Source organism: Loxodonta africana, chromosome 22 (genome assembly GCF_030014295.1).
Source record: "Loxodonta africana isolate mLoxAfr1 chromosome 22, mLoxAfr1.hap2, whole genome shotgun sequence".
Lineage (NCBI taxonomy): Eukaryota > Metazoa > Chordata > Mammalia > Proboscidea > Elephantidae > Loxodonta > Loxodonta africana.
The window spans coordinates 23,721,464-23,745,008 of NC_087363.1; the positions used below are offsets into that span (position 1 = coordinate 23,721,464).

General features: G+C 53.8%; 2 protein-coding genes across 7 annotated transcripts in view; both read right to left on the reverse strand.

The window, feature by feature from the left end:
• Positions 1-46: 46 nt before the first annotated feature.
• P4HTM (prolyl 4-hydroxylase, transmembrane) lies at positions 47-15,433 on the reverse strand. Its single transcript, XM_003409881.3, has 9 exons — positions 15,092-15,433; positions 14,773-14,854; positions 5,556-5,746; positions 4,618-4,714; positions 2,949-3,111; positions 2,114-2,299; positions 1,287-1,377; positions 974-1,097; positions 47-473 (listed from the first exon to the last, which is right to left on the reverse strand). Exons 1-9 carry the CDS (start codon positions 15,431-15,433, stop codon positions 253-255), a joined length of 1,497 nt encoding a protein of 498 aa, XP_003409929.2. The 3' UTR covers positions 47-252.
• Positions 15,434-18,757: 3,324 nt separating this feature from the next.
• The window catches only part of ARIH2 (ariadne RBR E3 ubiquitin protein ligase 2), a 61,952-nt gene continuing 57,164 nt past the window's right edge, over positions 18,758-23,545 (reverse strand). For 4 of the 6 annotated variants that reach the window (XM_023547744.2, XM_023547742.2, XM_064274563.1 and 1 more), the window contains 4 exons: positions 23,172-23,315; positions 22,491-22,559; positions 21,315-21,454; positions 18,758-21,093 (listed from right to left, as the gene is read on the reverse strand). In XM_023547744.2, coding sequence (XP_023403512.1) covers positions 21,069-21,093; positions 21,315-21,454; positions 22,491-22,559; positions 23,172-23,315 — 378 coding nt within the window. In that variant the 3' untranslated portion in view covers positions 18,758-21,068. The remainder of the gene's footprint in view (positions 21,094-21,314; positions 21,455-22,490; positions 22,560-23,171; positions 23,316-23,545) is intronic. The other 2 variants (XM_003409674.4, XM_023547743.2) reach the window with 1 other exon arrangement.

The window sequence follows — 23,545 nt, forward strand, 5'->3', positions numbered from 1 at the left end:
CCTCCCGCCCGCCCGGAGCTTCTTAGGCCAGCGGCTCGAGGCCGTGTGATTTTATTTGGCATTATCAGGGCGGCATCGGTCTGTACACAATAAATAAGATGAATATAGGAACTGCGCTCCAGTCGCAGCTGGAGGCGGGCGTGGGGCAAGACATGGGCCATGCCTTTGGTCTGCAGCAGGGCAGGGGGGCAGCAGGGCCCGATCTCAGGCAATGGCCGCCTCGAGGGGAAGGGGGCGGTGCCGGCCCTCCCCTCAGAGCTCCACGTGGGCGTCGCGGTAGGCCCGGTCCAGAGCCCACTCGGGCTGCGAGTCGGTGCCACCTTCACGGGCCAGGCGCGCCATCTCCTGCTGGAAGAGCGCCTGTCGCGCCCGGCTAGGGTCCACGTTGATCCAGTTGTTGGCGATCCACTTGGTGCCACGCGTGACCAGGCAGCCTCCGTGCAGCGAGTAGTCGTCCACATCGCCAACCCAGCCTGTCAGTGGAGGGTGTTGTGAGCAAGGGAAAGGCTGGGAGAGACCCTAGGCTGGGCTGCTCTAAGTTCGGCCTCTTCTGGTCCAAGGGCTCAGAGGGGGCCCAGCTGTGCACACCTCAGGTAGCAAACATGGAGCCCCAAGGCCTCCTTGGGATCTTAGCATCTCAACCATCTAGTGCTTTGTGAACACCACTGGCCCTCCAAGACCAGCTTTCTTACTGCCAAGCCTGGACACAGCACTTCTCAGGCTGGGTTGGGAAGGGGCATGGGTCCACACAGCCCCAGAGAGCAGGTAGGTTGGGGCGTCAGGGAAGGATGACAGGTCAAGATGACCCAAGAGTCTACACTGGTGCCGGGGCAGCTGCTGAGGTCAGTTAGGATGATCTTTGAAGGCGCACCAGGGACAGAATGCTATTTGGGGGTGGCCAGAAACAGCCCTACAGGGGGCTGGGTAAGGGGAAGCTTTCCCTGGGCACCCCAGCCTGACCACAAGCACTCACCTTGCCCATCAGGCAGGTAGTTGTACCAAAAGACTGCTGTGCCCTGCCGGGGCTTAACACGCAGATTTCCCTTGTCACAGTGCCTCCGAGTGTCACGGAGGTCAACATCATCCTGAATCAGACTCTGTGGGCAGCAAGGTGCTGGAGTTTGCAAGCTGCCTCCACTGCATGGCCAGGCAGCCAAAGGTGTCCAGAGGCAAACCAGCCAAAAGTGCCAGGGTGTGCTTGGGCCTTCCTCCCAGGCCTGGCAGGGTGTGTGCTAGGTGAGCCCAAGGCCAGGCAGCCCACAGGCAACAGCCCAGCCAGCCCTTACCATTTCATCATAGGTCCTGTTGTCTGCTACTGGGAAGACGGTCTCACCCCCGCCGGTGACGTTGTTCAAATAAAACAGCACCGTCATATAGCTGTAAGGCAGGGGGACTGCTGAGCAGGTCTCTGGTTGTATGACACTCCCAGGGGCTCACCTATGGGCAGGACAGGCTGGCCGGGTTCCCGGGGGCCAGAGGGACAGGACAGTGCCAAGGTGCCCCAGTCCCTCCCCACAAGCCCTATTATTCTGTGTGTCACAATGTATTTTGTGGCCAAGATCATAGATGCACTTAGCTAAATTATGTGGCCCTGACCAAGGCCCCATCTAAGCAAGGTAGGCTAGTAGAACCAGCTCGGTCATGCAGAAGGGCTGGTCAGGGCTGCAAGGGGCTGAGCCACAGCAGCCACATGGAAAGGAAACACTGACTGGCCTCATGTACCTTGGCAAGGAAGAGGGACACGGGAAAGAGAAGCTGAGGCCTCTAGCATTGGAGGCAGGATCAACACCTGGGAAGGTAGAAAGAACTGGGGACCCAGCCTTGCCCCTAGCCTCAGACCTCTGGGGGCAAGTTTCAGTGTCTGTGGGTACCTCAGTCACTGTTGACTAGAGTGGGCAAGGTGGCCAGCAGCCACCCGTATCCTGCCACTTGTTAAACAACTTGGAGGGAGAGCCAAGAGCTGTATCGACCAGAATGGCCTCAGTGCCCTTCTGGCGCCGTGCAGAGGGGCATGCCCACAGGACAGAACTGTGCCTGTGTCACAGAGGTGCCTGGTCTGGGACCCAGAGGCAGTCCCCCGGTAGGAAACAGCCCCCAGGACGGAGGTACTTGCCGGCAGGAGGTCTCGAAGGGTCCGGACTCGTTGGCTACCAACTTGGTGTGAGAGCAGATGGTCTCCGGGTACACGGGCCCACTGTCCACGTGGGCGTGGTAGTGGCCTCCCTCTCCATACCGCACAACCTGCAGTGGCTCACTGAGCTCCACGATCTCAGGCGACAGGCGGGTGAGACGTAGCACCCTGGTGGGCAGCAGGCAGTCGGCTGGGCACCCTGAAGGAGCCAGCCAAGATGGACCCCGGGCCTGCTCCAATCTCTGCCCCTGCCCACCTTCCCTGGAAGCCCCTTGAACCACCCCACACTGGCCCTGTAGGGGCACGAAGGGATCACTCATGATAAGCCCTTCTCCCTCGATGTTAGACACCCATTGGGTGGAAAAGATGAAATTCCATTAAGTTTAGGGGCTCAGACCTGGACTTGCTGACCCCATCCCATCCCCTCAGAAAGGAGGTTGTTCATCTAAAGCATCTGGCTGCTCACGATGTGAGGTCCCGTGAGCAGAGAAAAGAGTCATTTCTTCTAATTAGCTGAAAACAAATACTCCATCCATTTCTCATCCCAATTGTATAGCGTTTGCCTACAATGAGGGCTCATTTGTCTTTGTTAATTGCCCGTCTTCCAACAGGTCCCCATCCTGGTCTAAAAAGTGGAACTCAATCCTGAGGTGGCTAATCAATTCTGTCCTCAGCCCTAGTTAAGGGCTTCTGAGGGGCCCCAGCATGTCTTCTCCCCTGTGTCCTCAGCCCTAGTTAAGGGCTTCTGAGGGGCCCCAGCATGTCTTCTCCCCTGTGCCAGGCCAGAGGTGGGGGGAGGACAGCCTCAAATGCTCACCTCTGGCGGATGGCACGCATGACGTGGTGGGCACCCTCACCCTGGTAGAGCCACGTGTGGTGGCTGTTCCGCACCAGCTCACTGGTCTCTGCCTTGTGGCTCCTCATATACTTGTGGAAGTCCCGAAGGTCCATGTTGGAGAACTCTTGCAGACTCAGCACTCCTGCACAAAGAAGCTGCCATCAGTGCCCACCAAGCCCACAAGGGGAAGCCACAGCAGCAACTGCACCTCCCTGTCTTCCCCAAAGGCAGCAGCAGCCCCTGGCCTCAGGCACTGCGAGGCCATATGTACCTGTACCCCACCTGGACTCTTGGGTCAGATGAACCTGGTTTCAGTCACATCAGACCCTAAGAGAAGACCCAAAGGAGTTCATCGTTTCCTCAGTTAACCCCTCTGATTTGGCCCTGAAAGGGAAGAAGCTGTCCCCTCCCCACCATTAGAGTGGCCAGAGCAGGGTCTCCAAAGGAAACTTGAGCCGCGTGGCCAGGGCCCTAGGCTAAGGACCACCCCAGCCTGTAGCCTGGCTCTGAAGAGTGTGGCGGCCACCCTTCAGTCTTGTGGAGGGTAAGGAGAGAGAGTAGCCAGCACTGGGCCTCCTTCAGGGCCTTTCACACAGGGCGGTGCAGCCTGGGGCTGGTCCTCAGGGGATGCCTCAATACCTCAGGTCCCATCCCTGACAAAACACATCTAGCCAGGCCTGTCTGCTGGGTCACTGGCCCACTTTGGCAAAGAAAGTCAGGCTGCGCCCCCAAATGAGAGCCCCCTCTCCTTGTTCTTGCCCAACCCATAAGGCAGGGGCTCCGCCCCCTTGAGGCTCTAAAAGAGTAGCTGGTGCCTTTGCTCCATGTTATCCTGTCTGACCCAAAATCCTTGGCCCGGGTTTTTCTGAGGGTAGGGGACACTCCAGGGCTGTGAGCCTGTCACCAGCTCTGTACATGGGGGCAGTAGCAGTAGGACACCCCTCCACCCACAGGTCCAAGTCAGATTCTTCAGTCTCGCTTCACCAGCCATAAGGCCATTTCTCCCAGTCCTGTTTCACCTGTCTATCTTCCTCAGTCAGTATACAGAACTTAAGCATGAGGGTGATGACCATACCTCAGAAACTTCCTGGGTAGTTCCCAATTTGGGAGAGGCCATTCACATGACAGCTTCCCTGCCCACCCCCACCCCCACCCCCAGTAGTTAGCAACACCACCACTTCTGTGTTTCAGCATGGCTCCAGGTCGAAGGAGGAAAAAGGGAGACCTCAGTTAGATCAGGGAGGCTGCCTGCAGGGGCAGACCCCAGACCTGGGTGGAGAGAGGCGGATGGAGCAAGGCAAGCAGCCAAGCTCAAGCCTGCACTCCCTGTTCCCTTGCTTCTGCTCCACTCACTCTGCCAACTGACAGCCCCACATCCTGCATCCCAAACTCTGCCTGAGGAAGGTCAAAAGGATCTCCAAGAATTGCTCTCAGGTGTCACCAAGAAGAATGGGAGGGGCTGGCTGCCTGACCTCCTCCCAGGGATAAGGGACAAGGCTGGGCCCTCACCTCCACATCTCTAGCCACTTTAGAAGCTGGGCAGAGAGGGCATCTGGCTATTGGGACAGCACCTAAGCTTTCAAGATGGTGCACCTGGGAGTAGGCAGGAAGCTCACAGGGACAGAACTGTGGTGAGGTATGAGCTCACCGTCGCCATCAGGGTCAGCCTTGATTGCAGAGTACATCTCCTGAATGCTCTCTGGAGTCATCCATCGTCCATTTCCCAGGCGAGTATGGGACAGGACCTGCAGCACAAGAGGTTCCATCAGTGAGTTGGCCCCAATAATGGTAAGTCACCAGAGCACAGATGGCCCAGTTCTTGCTGTAGGGCTAATGGTTCAGGTGAGAGGGCATTGACAAAGACACAGGTTAGAGCCTGAGGGTCCCTGGAAAGAAGTGAGGGTGGGCAGAGAGGGTCAGAGGCATCTGGGGAGGAGGCCAGAGGGTAGTCAAAAGGCCTGAAAGCCACAGGCACTTCCAGCCCTGCTGGTACTGTGGCCTCCATGGGGAGCACTGGTGGCTGGTTGGAGGCAGAGTGAGGAACAGACCTCTGTCCCACTCAGATACTCCAGGTGGGGTGGGGGAAGCCAAGCTCTGGGTGTGAAGAGAGAACAGGCACCAGAGGGAGGCCTGACCAGGGCATGGCCACTGGGGTCCCAGGAAGACCAGGCTCAGGGGGGTGCTCTGTCCGGGGAATAAGCCTCATGCCCTGCCAAGCCTCTCTCAGAAGCCCAAGTGTGAGGGGCATGTAGGATGTCTGGATTGTTGCCCACTTCAGAACTGCCATCCCATCTACCATGAGGTCTGTGGGGCCCCCAGCTATGGCAGCAAGGGATCTAGACCAGAGAAGGCACACCACCTGAATACTGTGGCAGTAAAAGCCATCACCCCCAGGTGGATTCCCCTGACATCTTCGTGTTCATAGGGCAGCAAGGGGAGACCTAGACCTGGACATGCCCAAGCTAACCTGGGGTGGCATCTGACTCTTGAGGCTAGGGTCGAGGTAGGTAGACAAGTGAACTTGTCACCAGAAAGGAAATTCTGGGCACTCCCACCCTGTGTGTATTCAAGTCCCAGGATCCCAACCTCACGAAGTTGCAGGCGACCATCATGGTTCTGGTCCAGCAGCCGGAAGAGGTCTAGCTGGCTGACCTGCATTGTACCCATTGCCTCCTCGTACTCCTCAGTGGGCAGGATCTGGCTGCGCTGTAAGCCCTTCATCTGCGCCAGGTGGATGGTGAGCCGACACTCCTCATCACTCAGGAAGCCAGGGATTTCTGCCATAAGAGGAGAAGGTGGGTGGTGAGGCCTAGGACTGAGCCAAGGCATTGATGCTCCCGGGACCTTCCTCCCTGCAGGGCTCCTGGGGCCTGGAGCATTCCCTGTCCCCTACTGGCACACACCACTTTACATCTGCTCTGGACTCAGGCCCCAAGGTCAGGTTGTCCTGCAAAGGTTGGCCAACTTTTAGAATGTGGGCCTTGGTCTTCCACTCTGAGAACACATATTTTCCAGGGGAGTCCTGGAAGGAAGCCAGAGTTAAGCCGAACCTGAGTTAAGTTCTCCCCACCCTGGGGTGGGGCAGAAGGCCAGAGGGTAGACCTCTATTTCTTAATGGGTATATATTTAAAAAGCAGAGGGGTGGTAGCTGGCTCTTGCTTTCATTTTTGCTTTTCAGCATTGTTCAAATAAAAACAAGCAAGGCATACAAAGACATCCAAGAATTGGACTGGACTACAAGACAGAAAATGATACTGGTGAGGAGTGGGCTTCTTGGATCAAGTAGACAGACACATGAGACTATCTGGGCAGCTCCTGTCTCGGGGTGAGATGTGAAGGCCAAGGGGGACAAAAGCTGGCTGAATGGACACAGAAACACAGGGTGGAGGGAAGGAGTGTGCTGTCTCATTAGGGGGAGAGCAGCTAGGAGTATATAGCAAGGTGTATATAAGGTTTTGTATGAGAGACTGACTTAATATGTAAACTTTCACTTAAAATAAAAACAAAAACAGAAGACATCCAAGTGCTCTAGGCCAGTCCAAGGGCCTTGCCCACCATTCTTCTGCACAAGTGGCATTGGTCATTTGACCAGGGCTGGGTTGTTGACTTTCCAGGCTGGGAGGTTGGTGGGGGGCCACTCAGATTTTTGGCAAATGCTGGTCTCTAAGAAGATGCTCGAGGTGCCCTTTGCTTCCCCAATTCCTTCAGGCACAAATGTAGTACACTGAGCAACTGCTCCATGCTCCTAAGCTTCCGAATATAGGTCGGACCTGGGGTTTGGCCCTAGTGGCTGGACGCCCTCGCACTGGTAGGCAGCTTGGTGGAACTGGAACACCCATGTCTTGGCATCCCCAAGCCCTTCCCTGGAAGAGAAGAGCCCAGGCCCTGCTTCATTCCCTACTAGGGAAGAGAACTTCCTTAGATGGGGGACAGAGGTCCACACAGGGGCTGATTGAGAGAGGACAAAAACTGCAGCTGTGTCCCCTCAGAATTCCTGCAGAGGGGCCTGCAGCTTATTTTGCACTGTACTCCCAGCGTAAAGTTCCAGTCATTGCCGAGAGGAGGGAAAATGGCTGCTTTGAGCCAGGAATGGAGCAGTTTTTAATAGTAATCACAGCAGATCGTATTTCGGTAGCGCAGACTCTGTGCCAGGCACTGTCCTAAGCACTTCATACATATCGACTCCTTAATTCTTACACTTGTTACAGAACATCAGTCCCCAGTAGGTAACCTTTCTTTTCAGTGAGGAACCCCAAGCACAGGGAGCTTGATGACTTTTCCAGGGCCACCTAAGCTGTTGTACTCCAGAATCCATGCTCATGACCAGGATTCAGTTTCCAGGAATAGGTGACCCAGATATGATGACACTGTGAACAGGACAAAGGGCCCCACCCCTGGCCTGCATGACACCTTCCCCCCTCCCCGCCATCCCGCGCCCGCCAACCGTGCAAACCCAGAAACGGTGTGAGCCAGGCACTGGAGGCAGCCCTGCTGGACAATGAGCTAGATCGAATTGCTAATCAACAGTCGCCTTTTGATTTTTTTTTTAAGTAAACAACAACAACAAAAACACAGGGTCAGATTTCTTTTGTTTATTAGGTGCTGGTAACCCACAGGCCCAACAGCCCCCTACCCTACCTCACCCCTGCTGCGGTGTTAATCAAATGCAAACAGCCCAGGCCAGCGGGCTGAGACCTAACCAGGTGGGTCCAGGCACTTGAGAGCTGGGTAAACACCAGCACAACCCCCCACTCAGGCCAGGATGGACAAGGCAGGTCACGGAGCAAAGGCTGTGGCTGCTGGTGGTGTTGTGGAGTGATGTGGGGCAACAACGGTTCCCTGGCTCCCCTCATGGTGCATGCCCATTCCACAAGCCATGGTGCTGTGCCACGACATTGGCTATGCAGAAATGCGGCTGCCCTACTTGCTGGACCACAACACAGCAGCCGAGGTCATCCAGCAGTCAGTCAGCTGGCTGCCCCTGCTTGCCCAGGAGTGCCACCCTGACGTCTGCCTCTTCCTCTGCCCCTTCTTCACCCCTGTGTACCTCAACAGGTAGGACAGAGGCTCCCAGGTGCTGGCGGGAGCCCCTCCTCAGCCAGGGCCTGCTCTGGCAGCAACTTGCCTCTTCACTAACCCTTGCTGAGCATGATCAGGGTCACCTGTGTTGTTCCTAGTGCAGGGGAGCAGGTGTCTATGGGATCTGAGGAGTTGGAGGCTGGGGACCACCAGCTGTGAGCACCATGGGGTCCAACCCTCAGCCCAGACCCACGAACTATCAAGGTTCTTGAATGCTGAGGTGTAGCTGGGGGGCCCGGAGCACCTCTTCAGCGAGGTGTGGGAGCTCTGTCTGCCCAAGGAATCGCTGCAGGAGGTGGTGCTGTGGCCCCTCTCAGGCCTCAGACACTCCTCAACCCATCTGGTGGTCTTTTCTTGCCATGTCCCAAGATGGAAACACCAAGTCCTCTTCCTCAGCCTACAGTATCCTGTGAACTGCTCCCTCAGCTCCCCCTTCTAAGAGTGTGAGCCCTTCCCAGAGCCTCTGGCAACCATGCCAGCAACAATGGATTCTTTCACTGCATGAGGGCAGGGCCCCCTCTTGCCAACCTCAGCCCTGGCCAGAGACTGCAGGGCCCTAAAGGCCTTTCATAACAAAAGGGAGGGCCCTGCCTTCTCCCTCCAAAATGGGAGCTAAGGCGTAAGGTGCAAGGCCCTGCCCACACCCCTCTCTCTGACAGGAGACTGCTAACCCAGCTAGAGCTAGGGGTGCTCCGGAAAGAGGCCTTGGCTACAGGCAGAGGGGGAGAAGAGACAGGACTGCAGGGCTGGGAGGCTGGATGAAAGGGTTGAGGTGCAAGCATACAAAAACTAGGCTGCAGGGCAGTTGCTAGGTGACCAAAGTGTCGTTGCCCAGCGACCGTGGGGAGTCACCGGCCACACAGCAGCGCTAGGAGCGCAGAGAGGCCCCAGCTGATCTAGAGGCCCAGCCGCAGCCCCCAAGCCCTTGTCTTGAGCGTCCTGATGCACCCGAGCCTGTTCCCCACAGGGTCGTCTACACCTGCCGCAACCTGTGCGAGCCTATGCCGGCCAGCTGCGCCCCCATCATAGCCTGCTAGGGCTACCCTTGGCCAGCCATCCTACACTGCTGACGCTTCCCCGCAGACCACAGCCTCTGCGTCGCAGCCATAGCCAAGGGCTCGCGCTCGGACAGCCCACGTGGGTCTCCGGACGGCCTTTGGGCTGCTTTCAGCCCTTTCAAATCACTCTCTGCGGAAATCAGGTAAACGAGTCCCTCCGCCGGGAAACAAAGGGGGCGTCCCACAACAGGGGTCTGTTTCCCAAAGGGCTAAGAACTAGGGGAAAACTAGGACCCGCGCCGCTGCGCCCCCCCTCCCCTTGGGAGCCTCACACCAGCTCCTCCCCCCAGTGCCGGGCGCCAGCTGCAGGACGCGCGCTCGTCCAAAGAGATCCTGGACATGCTCTGCGCCGGCGACTTTGGTGAGCCCCGAGCGTGCAGTACCCCTTACCCATCCCTTACAAGTGCCTCCATGCCAGCTCCTGGCCCAGTGCGAAGGCGAATTTTAAGAGGAGATACCCAAATGCTATGCGTGGTTAGCGCTAGGAAACAAACAAAACCTTTTTACACAGAGAACATTGCTAAGACAAAAAAAAAAAAAAAAAAACCTCCCTGCTGAGGAGGTGGTAGCTGGAGGACAGCACTTCCCTGAGACTCTGTTTCCAGGAGCTGAGCGTTACACAAAAGGGTTCAGTTTGCCAGGTGGAGGGGAAAGGGTGGGGAGCCACCTCATCGCTTGTGCCCTCTGATGATACGCCTCAAGCAGTGAACGTCAGGCTCTCCTGGCGCAATGTGACGTCCTCCAGCCCCTCGGATTGCGACCTGGGCTCCCAGCTGGAGGTACTAAAGGCAGGCCCGCTGCCCCCCCGCGAACTGGCGCCCACCCTGAGACGATGGCTAGAGCTGGACACCACATGCGCGCACAATGTCCTGCGCGGCGTGCCTGACCGGGCTGAGTGGGGAGGTGCAGGGCCTCGGGCTCCTGGTAACCACCGCCTATTCCTGGAGCTGGGCCAACCGCAACCTGCAGCTGGCCATGTGCAGGTGGCGCATCACCAGTGCCCAGAGCAGGATCAGAGGCAGGAAGAGCATGGGACTTTGAAGCCATGTCCTCTACAGTGGCCAGGCAAAATGCGTGTGCTCCCAAGGACATTCATAAAACCTTCTTTCTGCTGCCCCCCATGAGGATTTGCAGACAACAGTCCAGAGAGGCCCCAAGGCTCGGCAAGGAAGAACTCATAGAGAGGTTGCCCACTTCCGGTTGACGCAGCTAGGAGCCCCTGCCAGAGTGGGTAATGCTGTACAGGCAAAGAAGGCAGCCAGGCTCCTGCCGGCACCTTTCTGACCTTCCCAGGCATGGGATGACAGTCAGGCTGAGGCCAGGCTACCACCCACAAGCTCCAACACCCCAAACTGAGTCAGGGCAAGCACACAGTCATGGGCTGTGCTCACCTTGGGCAGGATGCTGCTTGTCGAGGTCCAGACAGACCCAGTTCCTCCTGCTGACCCTTACTGAGCCCACAGCCTTGCCAAGCAGCAGCAAGCACGTGGAACTGCAGGGGTAGAGGGGCCATGCAGAAAGCTGCCTTAAGCTGCTTAAAAACCTGAAGTCATATGCACACTACAATTTTTTCCCTATTTCTGGGCCTCTGGTGTTTGTCATGAACACAGTGGTCTAACCTAGCTGCCTGTTTTCTTAATCTGAAAAAGTACATTTGGAAATCTCATAATAAAGCAAGTCATAATTTTAAAATAAAATGTTTTGTGTACTGGTGGCAGTTACTCTTTTATCTTCAATCATTAAGAAAACATAAAATTCCTGCTGGCCCACTTGAAGTGCCCCCTGCTGTCCTTGAAGAGGTGCTGGGTCAGGCAGTCCCTGCCCAGGGTGATGGTGGAGGCCACTCGGAGCAGCAGGTAGGCGCTGGACTGGGAAGGTATGGTAAACCCCTCCAGCCAGCCACGAATTACCAGCACTAGATAAGGCTCTAGGCACCAGACCCACAGCAAGAACAAGTTAGGCCTCCCACACATGCAGCTCACCTTTGGGGACAGAGGCACACATGACACAAATAAATACAGAAGATCATTTCTAACAGTTTTAAGTGCTGAGAAGGAAACCAAGCAGGCTGATCTAACAGGGTGCCTGGAAACCTCTAAGGATGGGTTGTCAAGGGAGGCCTCTGAGGAGGGGACATCTGAGTATATGCCTGACGGAGGTTGTGATGGACTGAATTACATTCCCCCAAAATACATGTTGTAAATCCTAACCTCTATTCCTGTGGTTATAATCCCACTTCAGAATGGGTTGTCTTTGTTATATCAATGAGGCAGGATTAGTGTACCAGTGTATCTTCAGTCAATCTCTTTGGAGATATAAAAGAGATTAAACAAGCGAACAGAGATAGATGGGGTAAGATAGATGCCAAGTCACATGGAGATCTCCAAGGAACCAAGAAGCAGAAGCTGAAGAGACTAGGACATTCCTCTGGAGCCAAAAGACAGAAAGCCTTCCCCTAGAGCTGGCATGCTGAATTCAGACCTCTAGCCTCCTAAACTGTGAGAAAATGAATTTGTTTGTTTAAGCCATCCACTTGTGGTATTTCTGTTATAGCAGCACTAGATAACTAAGACAGAGGTGAAGACACCATCTGTGGGAAGAGGCAGGCTTAAGCCTTCTGGTGGAGGGAACAGTACTTACAAAGGCCCTGAGGCAGCAATGAGCTTAGTGTCTGAGAATCAGCAGGGAGTGGGTGAGGGGAAGAGGAAGGAGATGAAGTCTGAGGGGTGAGAGGGCCAAGGGGCACAGAATGAGACTTAGAAGTATAGTGGGAAGTTCTGGAGAGTTTTAAGGAAGGGAGTGATGAGATTTGATCTGCCATTTAAGGACAGAATTAATGTAGAAAGAGGTGAGGCCAAGGGAGAAGTGAGCCACAGGAAAGAAGGCAACATCCCCAAGAGGTGACAATGACTCAGAACTGGAGCACCTCCTTTCTGAACTGAACTTGTCAGGATGAAGTCCTCAGCAGACTCCTGATAGCCCAAACCTTTGGGAAATACCTACCACAGTTAAGGGAGGGCGTTTTGTAGCCCAGATCCCATGCACCAAATGTCTCCAGGACAGATGGCAAACAGGGAATGTTCCCTGAAGAGAGAGACTGGAGGTTGCATGACCCTTCCCTGTGAAATGGTGGGATTCCCTTCCATGGAGAAGGAGGCACCTTGGGGTGGAGCCCTGGCCCCCTTTCCCAGCTCATATCCTGAGCACACACCCCTTCAGCCCTGGCACCTTGGGTCCCCAAGGCTACTGAGTCGCAGGTTTGGAACAAGAGCAGCAGGCCAGATGGGACAGAGCTCACAGAAGGCCCACTCCCTTTGGGCCCTGCCTGTTTCTTTAGGGTGACAGTAGACAGCAGACTGATGGAAGGACAGACAAGCAGGTACAGAAGCCAGACAGACTCTGCTCCTTCTTGGGGTGAGGGGTCCTTTTTTAGATTAACCCGATAACACAGCATTCAGGAACCGCCGCTCCATGGGTACCCTCTCTCCTGTGGTTTCCCTCTCTCAGGACTGGACTTCTTGGTTACTTCTGTAATCACTGATCTCTTCTTCATTCACTCATCCTGATACACAGCCCACCTCATTTCTCCAAATAGCAAACCCTGGAACTTACAGAGTAAAACTGGGACATCTTCTATTGACTGATCTGAGGGTAATTTAAGTGTTTTCAAGGAAATAGGACCACAAGCAGGAAGTTCTTGCTGAAGCTGCCCAGTTCTCCTAATCACAACCTTGTAATTTGACTGAAGGAACAGGGACCCATCTGAACCAGTCTACTTTTTGTCAAATCTCATTTCCTGAAATTTACTCCTGGTGACTTCGGGTCTGAGTTTCTCATTCTCTGCTTTGTAGGACTTTGACACAACAAGCTGCATACTAGAGGGCCTTTGGCCTCATGAAGGAGCCCTGGTGGCATAGTAGGTAAGCACATGGCTGTTAACTGAAAGGTCGATGGTTAGAAGCCACTAGCTGCTCCACAGGAGAAGGATGTGGCAGCCTGCCTCCGTAGAGATTTACAGACTTGGAAACCCTATGGGGCAGTTCTACTCTGTCCTGTAGGGCTGCTATGAGTTGGAATCAACTCAACGGCAATGGGCTGGCCTCATGGCTCGCTTATATCTGAATTAAATACACACAGGTTTCCAGAAGGCTGACAAGAGAAAGCACATCCATCTCAGATGTGTCTGTTCACAGCAGTGTAGAAGTAATGGGGTGAGTGTTCTTTCCTCTGCCTGAATCACCCTTCTCCCCACAACCACCTGGCTCAATCTTGCACCTCTTACAGGTATTTACTGAAATAACTTTCTCACAGATGCCCACCCTAGCATCAACTACAACTGAATTCTGCCTTATTTGTCTGCAATAGCTTATCACTTTCTGACATACCATTTGTATTTATTTGTCTATTTATTGTCTGACTCCTCCCCATTAGAATGTCGGTTCCATTTTGTTTTGTTTTGTTTTCCTATTTTGTTCAATGCTGTGTTTCCAGCACCTAAAACAGAGCCTGGCACAGACTTCAATGTTACTCAGTGGTAATTATCATAATAATAACGATGACAAAAGGACTGATAAAACCTATTACCCCATTATCAGCAGCAGGCATGTGACACCATTTCCATAGGTCTAGGCATAATCCCTGACCAGGGTCCTCTCCCCCAGAGGTAATAGTATGTGCTCAAATGCTCTGCTTAGGCCCCAGCCCCCTTATTGATGTCACCTACCTTCTCCATTCCTCCAGCACCCAGGAACAGCCCCAAGTTTGCAGAAATGTATGCCATTGAGGTGCGGTACCCAGGGCTTGGCTGGGCAAGCCTACCATAGGCAAGGCCCATGAGTCTGGGGCCTCCACCTTGATTGACACGGGTAGGCTTTGAAGGACTCCATCCATGGTCTTAACCACTAGCACTGTAGCTTTAGAGTGCAGGCTGCCTGGATTCCAATTCTGGCGTCACCACTGAACTGGCTGTGTGAGTCTGCCTCACATTCTCACCCACTAGACTAGCCTCAAAGTGGAGACGCCCACCTCACAGAGGGGTTGTAAGGATTAAATAAGGTGATCACATGAAACCTAGCACATAACAAGAGCTGAGAAAACATGAACTATGATGCTGGCTCCAGATGACCCTCCCTTAAAGGCTTTGCTTCTGATGGCTGAATACAAAGACTCCACCTAGGCTGTAGCAAAGGCTGGTGTCCCAGTAGGGCGGGCTTGAGGGTGCCAGTTTATCCACATTTGGACAGTCTGCTTCTCATCAAACCAAGGGGGTGGCACCCTCCCCCAGTCCCAGAGGGTTTGAAATCGGCTCTAGACCAGATTATCAGTCCCACCCCCCCAGGATGTGACAGAATTAATAGCGGCAGGGATGTCTAAAGACAGTACCAAAGAAATGTTTAGACACTAGCCTCTTGGTCACATTGCCCAGCCCTGTGGTGGAAGGATCAGCTGTAGGGAGGAGGGGTCAGAGAGGGAGTGTGCAGAGGTCACCCCTTTAACCTGTTATGGATGAAGGAGTGCCACTTTGGTAAGCATCTGGGTGGAAAAAAGAAAGGGCTACTTTGAAGCAGCCATTTTCAAAACAGATGTCACGTGGCCAAAATGAGTCTCAAGGCAGCCACGAACCGCAGCCCCCACTGGCCCTTCCCAGGAGCGCGCAGCTGACTTACCGAAGAGCAGCGGCTTGAGGCTGAGGGTTCGGATGAAGTGGTCCCTATCAGCGACCAGCTGGACTTTGCGTTCGTGCCCTACCTAAGGGAGAGGAGCAGCGGGCAGTTCTGTGGCCAGGCCGTCTGGGCCTCCCTTTCGTCGCCCAAGGAGGAGAATTTTACCCCAGTCCAGCGCGCGGCGGTGGGCGAGTGGGTGCACCCGGGGCCGGCACGCATGGCGCCCGGGGTAGAATGGGGGTGCTGGGAAGGCGCTGGACGGCCTTGGTCCTCTCCGGATCGACCCTGCAGAACCCGAAACGGGTGGAGCGGGGGTCCTCACCTTGATCCCCTCAAGCCTGGTGAGGGGGCCCAGGGTTGGCGCGGGCCTGGGGCCCTGGGCGCGGCGCTGGGGCCCGGGGTCGGTGGTCTCGTCGCCGTTGCTGTAGTGCACGAAGAGGAGCAGCGCCAGCACGTTGCCCAGGTACAGGTGCACAAACACCATCAGCACTAGGAAGTAGGCGCGCGAGCAGATGCCGCGGGGCTTGCACAGCGGCCGCACCGGGGCGTCCTCGCCGTCGCCCAGCCCCGCCGCCACGCTGTGCTCAGGCGGCATCCACCGCGGACCCGCGGCCTTGCCGGCCGCGGCCGCCACTTCAGGCCGCGGGTCTGCAGCCGCCGCCATGGCGCCCCGGCCGCGCGCGCGCCCAGGGGAGGGGCCGCGGGGTGCCCGCGCCGCGCCGTCGCCCGGACAACGGCCGCCGGGCCCGCGCGCCGCGATCACCGGGAGACAGCGCCCTGGGATGCTGTGCCTGCTGGGCCGCCCTCGCCGCACTGCGCTCAGCCTCTGCGCCGCGGACCCCGGCCGGCACTGGGCTCACTCTTCCGGAGCGGTGGTACCGTCAGGCAGAGATGCACACGCCCCAGAGCAGAAGCCGACCCCCCAAATGTAGATGCAGACGAGAGCGGCACCACTAAGGCGGACGCCATTGGTAGCTTCTCCGTTCCCGGGCTAAGATGCCCCCTTCCTTCCTCCCAGAAAATTATGGTGTGCATTTTCTCGCTGCGCGAGTGGTGATGGTTGGGTAGCAGGGAGGAGGCAGCCAAGTGATGACTCAGTACTGCGACAGTTTTGGGGGCGCCGCGGAGGTCGATGACTACGCATGTGGTGATGCAAGGCTCACGACACACGCGTGTGTAAGAAGCCAAGAACGGAGGTCCGCTCCGCAGCCAGGCCCTCAGCATGAAGCCACCTGGTGTACAGGGTCTCACAGGCGTTGGGGCCCGGTCTGGGAAGGTCAGTGCCCTAACAATAACCCACGGAAATGCAGTGGGTGCTGGGGGGCGCGGGGTGGGATATGGGAACACTCTTTTTGCCTCAAAGCTCGCACATGTAGAAACAGTAAATAGCCTCTTCCACAACTGAGACACCATCACCTCAGAGGAAAAAGCAGCTCAGGTTATCACCAATAGCAAATGGGGAAGATTTAACAGTGGCCAAGTGCCAAGGCCTGGGCATTTCCATGCTCTCTGCTCTTCTACGGCTGAGTTATGTACTGGCAGAAATGCACACGCCTAGGGCAGAAGCCAACCTCCAGATGGACATGCAGACAAGGACAACACCATTAAGGCAGGCCCCACTGGTAGTTTCCTTACTGTTAAAATCCACCCTGACCCCTCCCAGCAAAGTATGGGTCTGTGTTCTCTGTTCTCCTCATTCAGGTCAGGCCAGGGGATCCAAAGAACAGGTTCGCCTCCCACTTCCCAAGGTTCTACACATAATACCAACTTTCCCCAGTTCTCCAAGCACGTGGGTGCAACCCACTAATCCAGTCACCCTCGGACCGTCTTGTCAGTTTCCTTAGGATTCTACAAAGAAAACACCAACCCACAGAATGTTCAGGACATTTGTGGGGGGCGGAAGGGGAAGCGAAAGGGGGTCAGGTAGCAATGGGAGCTGTGTGGTTCAACCAAAGGTGGGATGCTGACCAAACACCACCAGTGGCCCAGATGGAGTGGGAACCAACAGGTCTAGAGACAACCAGGCAGGCCTGAGCCTGTTCACGGAGGCAGAGGTGGAGGCAGCAGCAGTGGCAGCCACATCGGCCCCTTCCCCCTAAAATGAATTCCAAAGGGCGTGCAGCTGCTGTGAAAGAAATGTTTGCTTCAAATAGATGAAAATTCTATCACAAATTAAGGACTTTGAATTTCCTGCATCTTGTCTTTAATCCACCATACTTAGGTCAGAAGTCTCTCAATTTCTGAGTACAACAGAAATAAGTCAGTTTTTCCAAAACCGTATGGCTCTCTTAAGTCCTCAGACATGATAAATGACAACCAAGTCACAATTTTACCAACATCTTATCCTTTTCTGGTACCCATGAACGGATGCTGAAACCATTTCTCTCTTGGCCTATAATTGGATCACTGTAAAATCCCCCCTTCACCTACATTTCTACCACCTATATCCAATTGAGGGATTCCTGCTGCCACTCATAGCACCTTCTCCACCAGCTCATCGCCTGACAACAGAGGGCGAGCAGGCTTCTGCTGGGCCTGGCTCACTCATTTCTGCTCCACCTGTTGTCAGCTGTGGGAATTTCACAACCACATCATAAATAAAAATTTCTTGGCCTTTTAAAACCTATGGCTCTTTTGATGTGCAAACTTCAGGCTGGCTTACCTCATGGAGTCCCACCTCTATCATTGAGGTATGCATTGTCAAATCTGGGCTTGACTTGGGCTGTTTTCTAATGCATTATTACAAAAACGGGAATTTCTTTCCAGTTCTCAACAGTGACTGTGCTGGGTTTTTTTGTTTTGCCATTCACTAGCAGTGGTGACCTTGGGCAAATTATTTCATCTTATTATGTGGAAAATGAAAGCACCCACCTCACAGGGCTCCTATAAGGACGCAGTGGGTGTGTGCCCAGTCACTATTAGTGTGATTGTCTTGGGACAGGAACTGGTCTGGCTTGCCAATGGCTGTGTCCTCCGTAAGAAGCATAGAGCCCAGCACACTGCTGGTGTTTAGGTACTTAATGCATGAATCCCTGGGGGCTATGAGGAAAATTCTTGTTTGTAGAATGTGCTGTCTCCTCCTGTTCCTCTTTAACATCACCAAGAGTATAGCGCCAAGACCACAGTATTCCTCTCACTGATCTGCAGGAATGCCCTGTGTATGGATGGGCCAGTTGAACGTCCCTTAGTCCCTGGCCTTGCTGCCCCAGTGGAAACACCCACTAGTAACCAATCCCATCAGCGAGTCTGAAGGCTCCTGGGGAGTTGGGCTCATGTATATTCTGAACACCATTGTACATCCAGGCACCAAGCATGGTGCCTGGCACACCCAGACATCAAGAGCAACAGCCATGGAGTTTAGACTGGCAGTGTCTCAGGCCTCTCCTGGCCTCACCTGCCCCATGCATGCTGCTCACAGCTCTGGAGCCTTCATCCCTGCACTACCACGCCCGACACCACAAACATGGAGCCCTGAATCAGCACCCAAACCCCATTTCTCATCCTCAACCCTTGGGTATTGGACCCCAAACGCCTCCAGTTTCTGTCCCCAGTTCTCTCTTCATACCCCTCAGGGCCCCTGTAAAGCTGTAACTCCCATGATACTCCACAGCCCTAGGCACCCATCTGGCTCTGGAGGAACCTGGGGGTTCTTCAGAATGAAGGACTTGGGGCTTCAGCAATGGATGTGGGGCATCAGTGCCCTACCACAAACCAGGGGTCTTCTGGTGAGGAGTGGTTTGTCTGCCACCAAGGGAGGGAGAGAACAGCTGAGACTGCCAAGGGTCTTCCTCATCTCTCCAAAGTGACCACTTACAAGGTCCTCTCCCCAGACAGCCAGAAAGGGAAGACAGGACTTCTCCACAACCCTCTGGAGGAGGGGATGACCAATAGGAAGGGCCTTGCTTGGCACTCACCGGCCAGGCCCCCCGAGGCACTGGCTCAGGAGGCTACTTGGACTTTCAAAGAAAAGACTCTACAGACACATTCATAATCAGAAACTTACAGTTTATTTTGAAGAAACCACTCAACTCTGAGCAGATGACATTGCCTCAATTAACTTTCTTTGAAGAAAAGCAAAGAGATATGGTAAATTCATGAAAACACTGTGCCTTCCTTTCTCTTCTATTCTTTAGAGGACAGAAAAATTCTGCCCAGCCATTCTCATCTTCCTCACATTAATGAAGGACAGCCACTGGAGGCACAAAAGGAAGCTCTCCACAGTCAAGGACTGCAGGCTACGGGGCTGGGCACAGAACCCCCTGCAGCTCCAGTGGTCAGGGCCACAGCTAGATGCAAGTGCAGAACGTGGCAGCCACGCCATCCAGAAAATGCCCAGGGTACAGCTCAGGGGGTGGAGCTGCAGTTCAGGTCCTTGGGCCATCGCGATGCCACAGAAAGGACGCAACAGAGAGGTAAAGGCCCCAGACACCAGGATCTTCCATGTGCGAACACAGCATTCAGAGCCCACTGTTGTGCCCGTGGCAGGTGCCTGCCTTCTTCACAACAAGCTCTCCACTGACCTACTCTGGGTTTGTGTGCCACACTCCTAACTTGTTCTTCCATCCCAGCCCACAGTCCCTCCTTGCTGGCTGAGGATGACAGGAAGACAAAACCTGAGAAGGGAGAAAGGGACTCTGCAGCCAGCCACGTACCCCAGTTCCCCAAGAGTCACAGCTGTCCTCTGTCTTCAAGGGTGATTCAGTTTCACAGCTTACATGGTACCTGGGAAATTGCTGACTGGAGGTGAAAATGTATGAATAACGAAGAATTTTCCAACATAATATTCACAGATCATCTCCCTACCAACTCTTCCAGGGGGTCAAGAAGGCCCTGTTTTGAGCCCAGGCAGCTCTGCCAGTCTCGGAGTGGAGGCACCACACAAACACCACAGATCAAACTTCTCCAAGGCCCACAGGTCCAGGTAGGATACCAACTGAACCTCTGGCTCCCTTCAGCTCGACTGTGTTCCCTAAGTTGGCCCTCTCCCCTCCCCACCCCATGGCCCCTCATAATATAAGAGCCGAGACCACAAACCACAGCCTCCTGGCCACAGGCTCCCAGGCCCTAGAGGTGGTACTGTCTGATGGGTGGAACCAGACAGAGCATGCTCAGAGCAATCGCCGGCTGTACTCCAGGTGACATGAAACCTGGCACCTGAGCCTGGAAGGCCAGGGCCCTTGAGAGGACGAAGGTGAACTCTGACCATGACGCTCACCAGAAGAGGGTGCAGCAGAACAATACAGGTGCATGACCCTGGTCAGAGTTACCATCACTGGAACACTGATACAATGAAGGTACCAAGGTAAAACAAATGTACTTTGGGGAATAATTTCTTTGAAAAGTGGATCAATCTCCACCTTTAAGAGACAAAAGGAAACATTGTGCTGAACCTGCATTTCCTAGTCTGGAGGGCCACAAGCACACCTGTGTTCTGCTGTGGGCACTGGCCTCAGTAGCCAGGCCTGGGTAAGCCTCACTTTCAAGAATAAAGACAAGCCCATAGACCGCAGTGTCATCAGAGAGGACACCTGTGGCAAGAAAACCTCGTCCTGTACCTTTCTCCTCATTGCCACCGTGAGGCAGCAACACCTCACCACAGAAGGGTCTACAAGGACCAGGCAGGAGGCATGACGTGACTCCCTGCACTCCACACCCACTGCATAAGCCACCTCAACTCCCCACCACCTGTCACCCATGCTCTTTCCTTGGGACTCCCGCTGTGGCCAAACACACGTGAATCTGGAAAACGGAGGCCACCTGAGGCCCTTCTGCAGGTCAGACTGCTGAGGCAGGATGGGTGGGCAGCATTATGTTATGTCCTAAGTAAAATAGCTAGAGGGTAAAACACTCCAATGCCAATTTATTTTTAAAAAGGGTTCTTGTTATTCTACGGTTTGCCTTTTTTTTTTTTCTTTTTTGTATAATTATACAACCTTTGAAAATTACATAAGTTGTAACGATCTAATACTATTAATAGCCATTCAGAAAAAAACTTCCCCTCCCTCCCAATCATCCAGGGGGAATTAAAAGTTCTGAAAAGAAGCCAATTCAACATGGCTTCTACCCTGGTAGAAACAAAAAGCGAAAAAATGAGAACAGAAATCGACTAAGAGGTGTGTTGCCAGTGTCTCTCAGGAGTGGGGCCCTGGCTGTCGCCTGGGTTTGTGAAAGGCAGAGCCTGCAGCATGCAGTGTTGCAGCCGGGAGACCTCTCAGCAGCATCTTCCTCACCCCGGCCCGTCCACGTCCTGACCTAGGTGTCATGGAAATCCTTCAGCAGGGTTCTCCTCCGCTGCTCCGCTATGTGCATCTGGTTCTCCAAGTCCTGCATCAGGGAAGCAAGACAAGTGTTTGCATGGCCCAGTCAGGAAGCAGGGAGCAGCCAAAGCCACGCCTGCCATGTCAGGGGCTCAAGAGGAGCCAAAAGCACTGCCCTCCCTCCTTCTTAGCAGCAGCTTGTAGTCCACATGCCACAACTGTCACCTGTTACTATGGCAGTCTTCCCTCGCCTGCAATCCAGGGTCCAAGAGAACAGCAGGCACTCACCCCTCTATCATAGCTGTCTGCGCGCTCCACCTTCCACGACAGGTTTTCGATCTCAGCCTCCAGCTGAGCCTGCTGGTATTCAAACTGTATGGGCAGAGCAGGAGGGTCAAAAGGAGAAAGGATTGTAGCCAGGGCAGGGCCTGCAGATGGAGGGGCAATGCAGTACATCAGGCTTGCATGAGTTACAGACAACTCTAATACTGTTCTCAGAAGCAGAGGGCAGTGTTACTCCCTGTGCTCAGAGCCAGAATCCACACCAAAGGCTACCCAAAGAATACGGCCAAAGGGGGAGGAATTTAAGCCACTGAGGGGAATGGTCCCAGCATACAGGGAAACAGATGCTACAAAAACAAGTCAAAATAGACCTTTATAGACACTGTCTTCACTATACATTTTCTCATGTGTTCAACCCTTCTGCAAATCAAAAACTTTAAAAATATTCAAACCATTTGACTTAGTAGTTATACTCCTATGAATCTCACCTAAAGAGATAAAGCTTTATGTACAAAGATGTTCCTCAATGTCTTATGTATCATCACGAAAAACAGGAAACAATAAACGTTCCAAATGATGACAGGACCATATAATGTAACATTTATGCAACCATTAAATTATATTTACCAGTCTAGTAAATGACAGCTGTATATAAAATGTTACAAATGGTATTAGTTTTAAAAAGCTGGAAAATGCTAAGAGTGGTCATTTCTGGTAGAATTATGGATGATGCAAATACTTTTCTGTGTTTTCCAACATTTAAACAATAAACGTGGTGTAATTTATCATCAAGGGAAAAAAGCCTGGGGAAATGCAGAATTAAACAAAGATGTGAACAAGTCAACTATAACTTAGGGACGTGCACACCTGAAGTCCTCCCAAGGCTCCCTGGCTCCCAAGTGACCATGGACCTTCTCGGGCCACAGTGCTGACACCACCCTCAGCCAATCACTCTTTAAATATGGTCATTCAGAGGCTGAGGTCCATCTGCCTAACTATGACAAAAAATGCCAACAGCACCTGAGATCTATTCTAGAGATGCCCAGAGTAGAAATGTACAGCTCTGTTTTGATTTTGTCCTCCCAATGACCAGGGTCTGGTCCTTGCTTTCCTGCAAAGCACCAGTAGAAAGAGTACCTATGGCAGCTAAGAAGGTAGAGTGGAGGGGTTGCTTTGCCTTACCAGTTTCTTCCTGGGTCCAGACTCCATGTAGTATGCATATGGGTAGGTGTATTGCAAGGTGTATCGACACTGCAACAGGAGAGGTAAGTGAGGACCGTGTGATTCTAACCTACCCACATCTCAGGTGGCTTTTATAATTCTTACCCCACCATGCAAATTAGCTTAGCTCTATAGGTATGGGCCTGAACAAAACCACCAAGCCAGAGAGGATGAACTAGGGGAAGACACTGGGATAAATGAAGGAAAAATGGTCACAGAACACCTATGGTTCCTTTTTCAAACTGTGATTTATTACCAGCAGCTGCCTCAATGGCTCTTCCCTCTCTAGTCGGACCCAGAGTCCACACATCTAGCTCAACACTTGTCCAAAGACAATCTCTTATTTTCCTTTGAGTGATGCATGGATGGGGACAAAAGAAGAAGAAAAGCGCTCTGGTTTTTCCTGCAGCTCCTTCCCTGAAGAGGCAGTAGAGCACTCTTCTTGGAAATCCCCTAGACATCCAGCAGAGGGCTGGGTCCTCAGTGGGCCTGGCCCAGGTAAACGTGGACCCATAAGCAGGAGCATACAGAGCTGCACGGTGTGCTGAGCACCCACCCCACCAAGGGCCTCCCACCCTAAGGGGTCTTGCCAGGACAGGGCAAGGCGTCCAGCGGAAGGTGGAAGAGTGCAGTGGTACACACCTTGGCCAAGAGCTTGGCAGCGTTCTGTAGGTACTGCCAGTCAATCCACGTCCCCAGGTTGTTCATGACCCTCTCCTGAATCTTCTCATGAATCCGCTGGTATGTCTGTGCCTCCAGCTGTAAGCTTTTGTTGTGGTTTTCCCACTGCAGGACATGAGAGGAAGGAGAGAAAGTTGCAGAAGTCCTGGGAAAATGTGGAGGTCCACACAGGAGTTCGGCATAGACAGCTTGGCTGGCAAGGCATGGCCACAGCCACCTCTAAGTTACAGGGCCATATGTCCTTGAGAAGGGAGCCCTGGTGGTACTGTAGTTAAAGTGCTCAGCTGTTAACCGAAAGGTCAGCAGTTCGAATCCACCAGCTGCTCTGCAAGAAA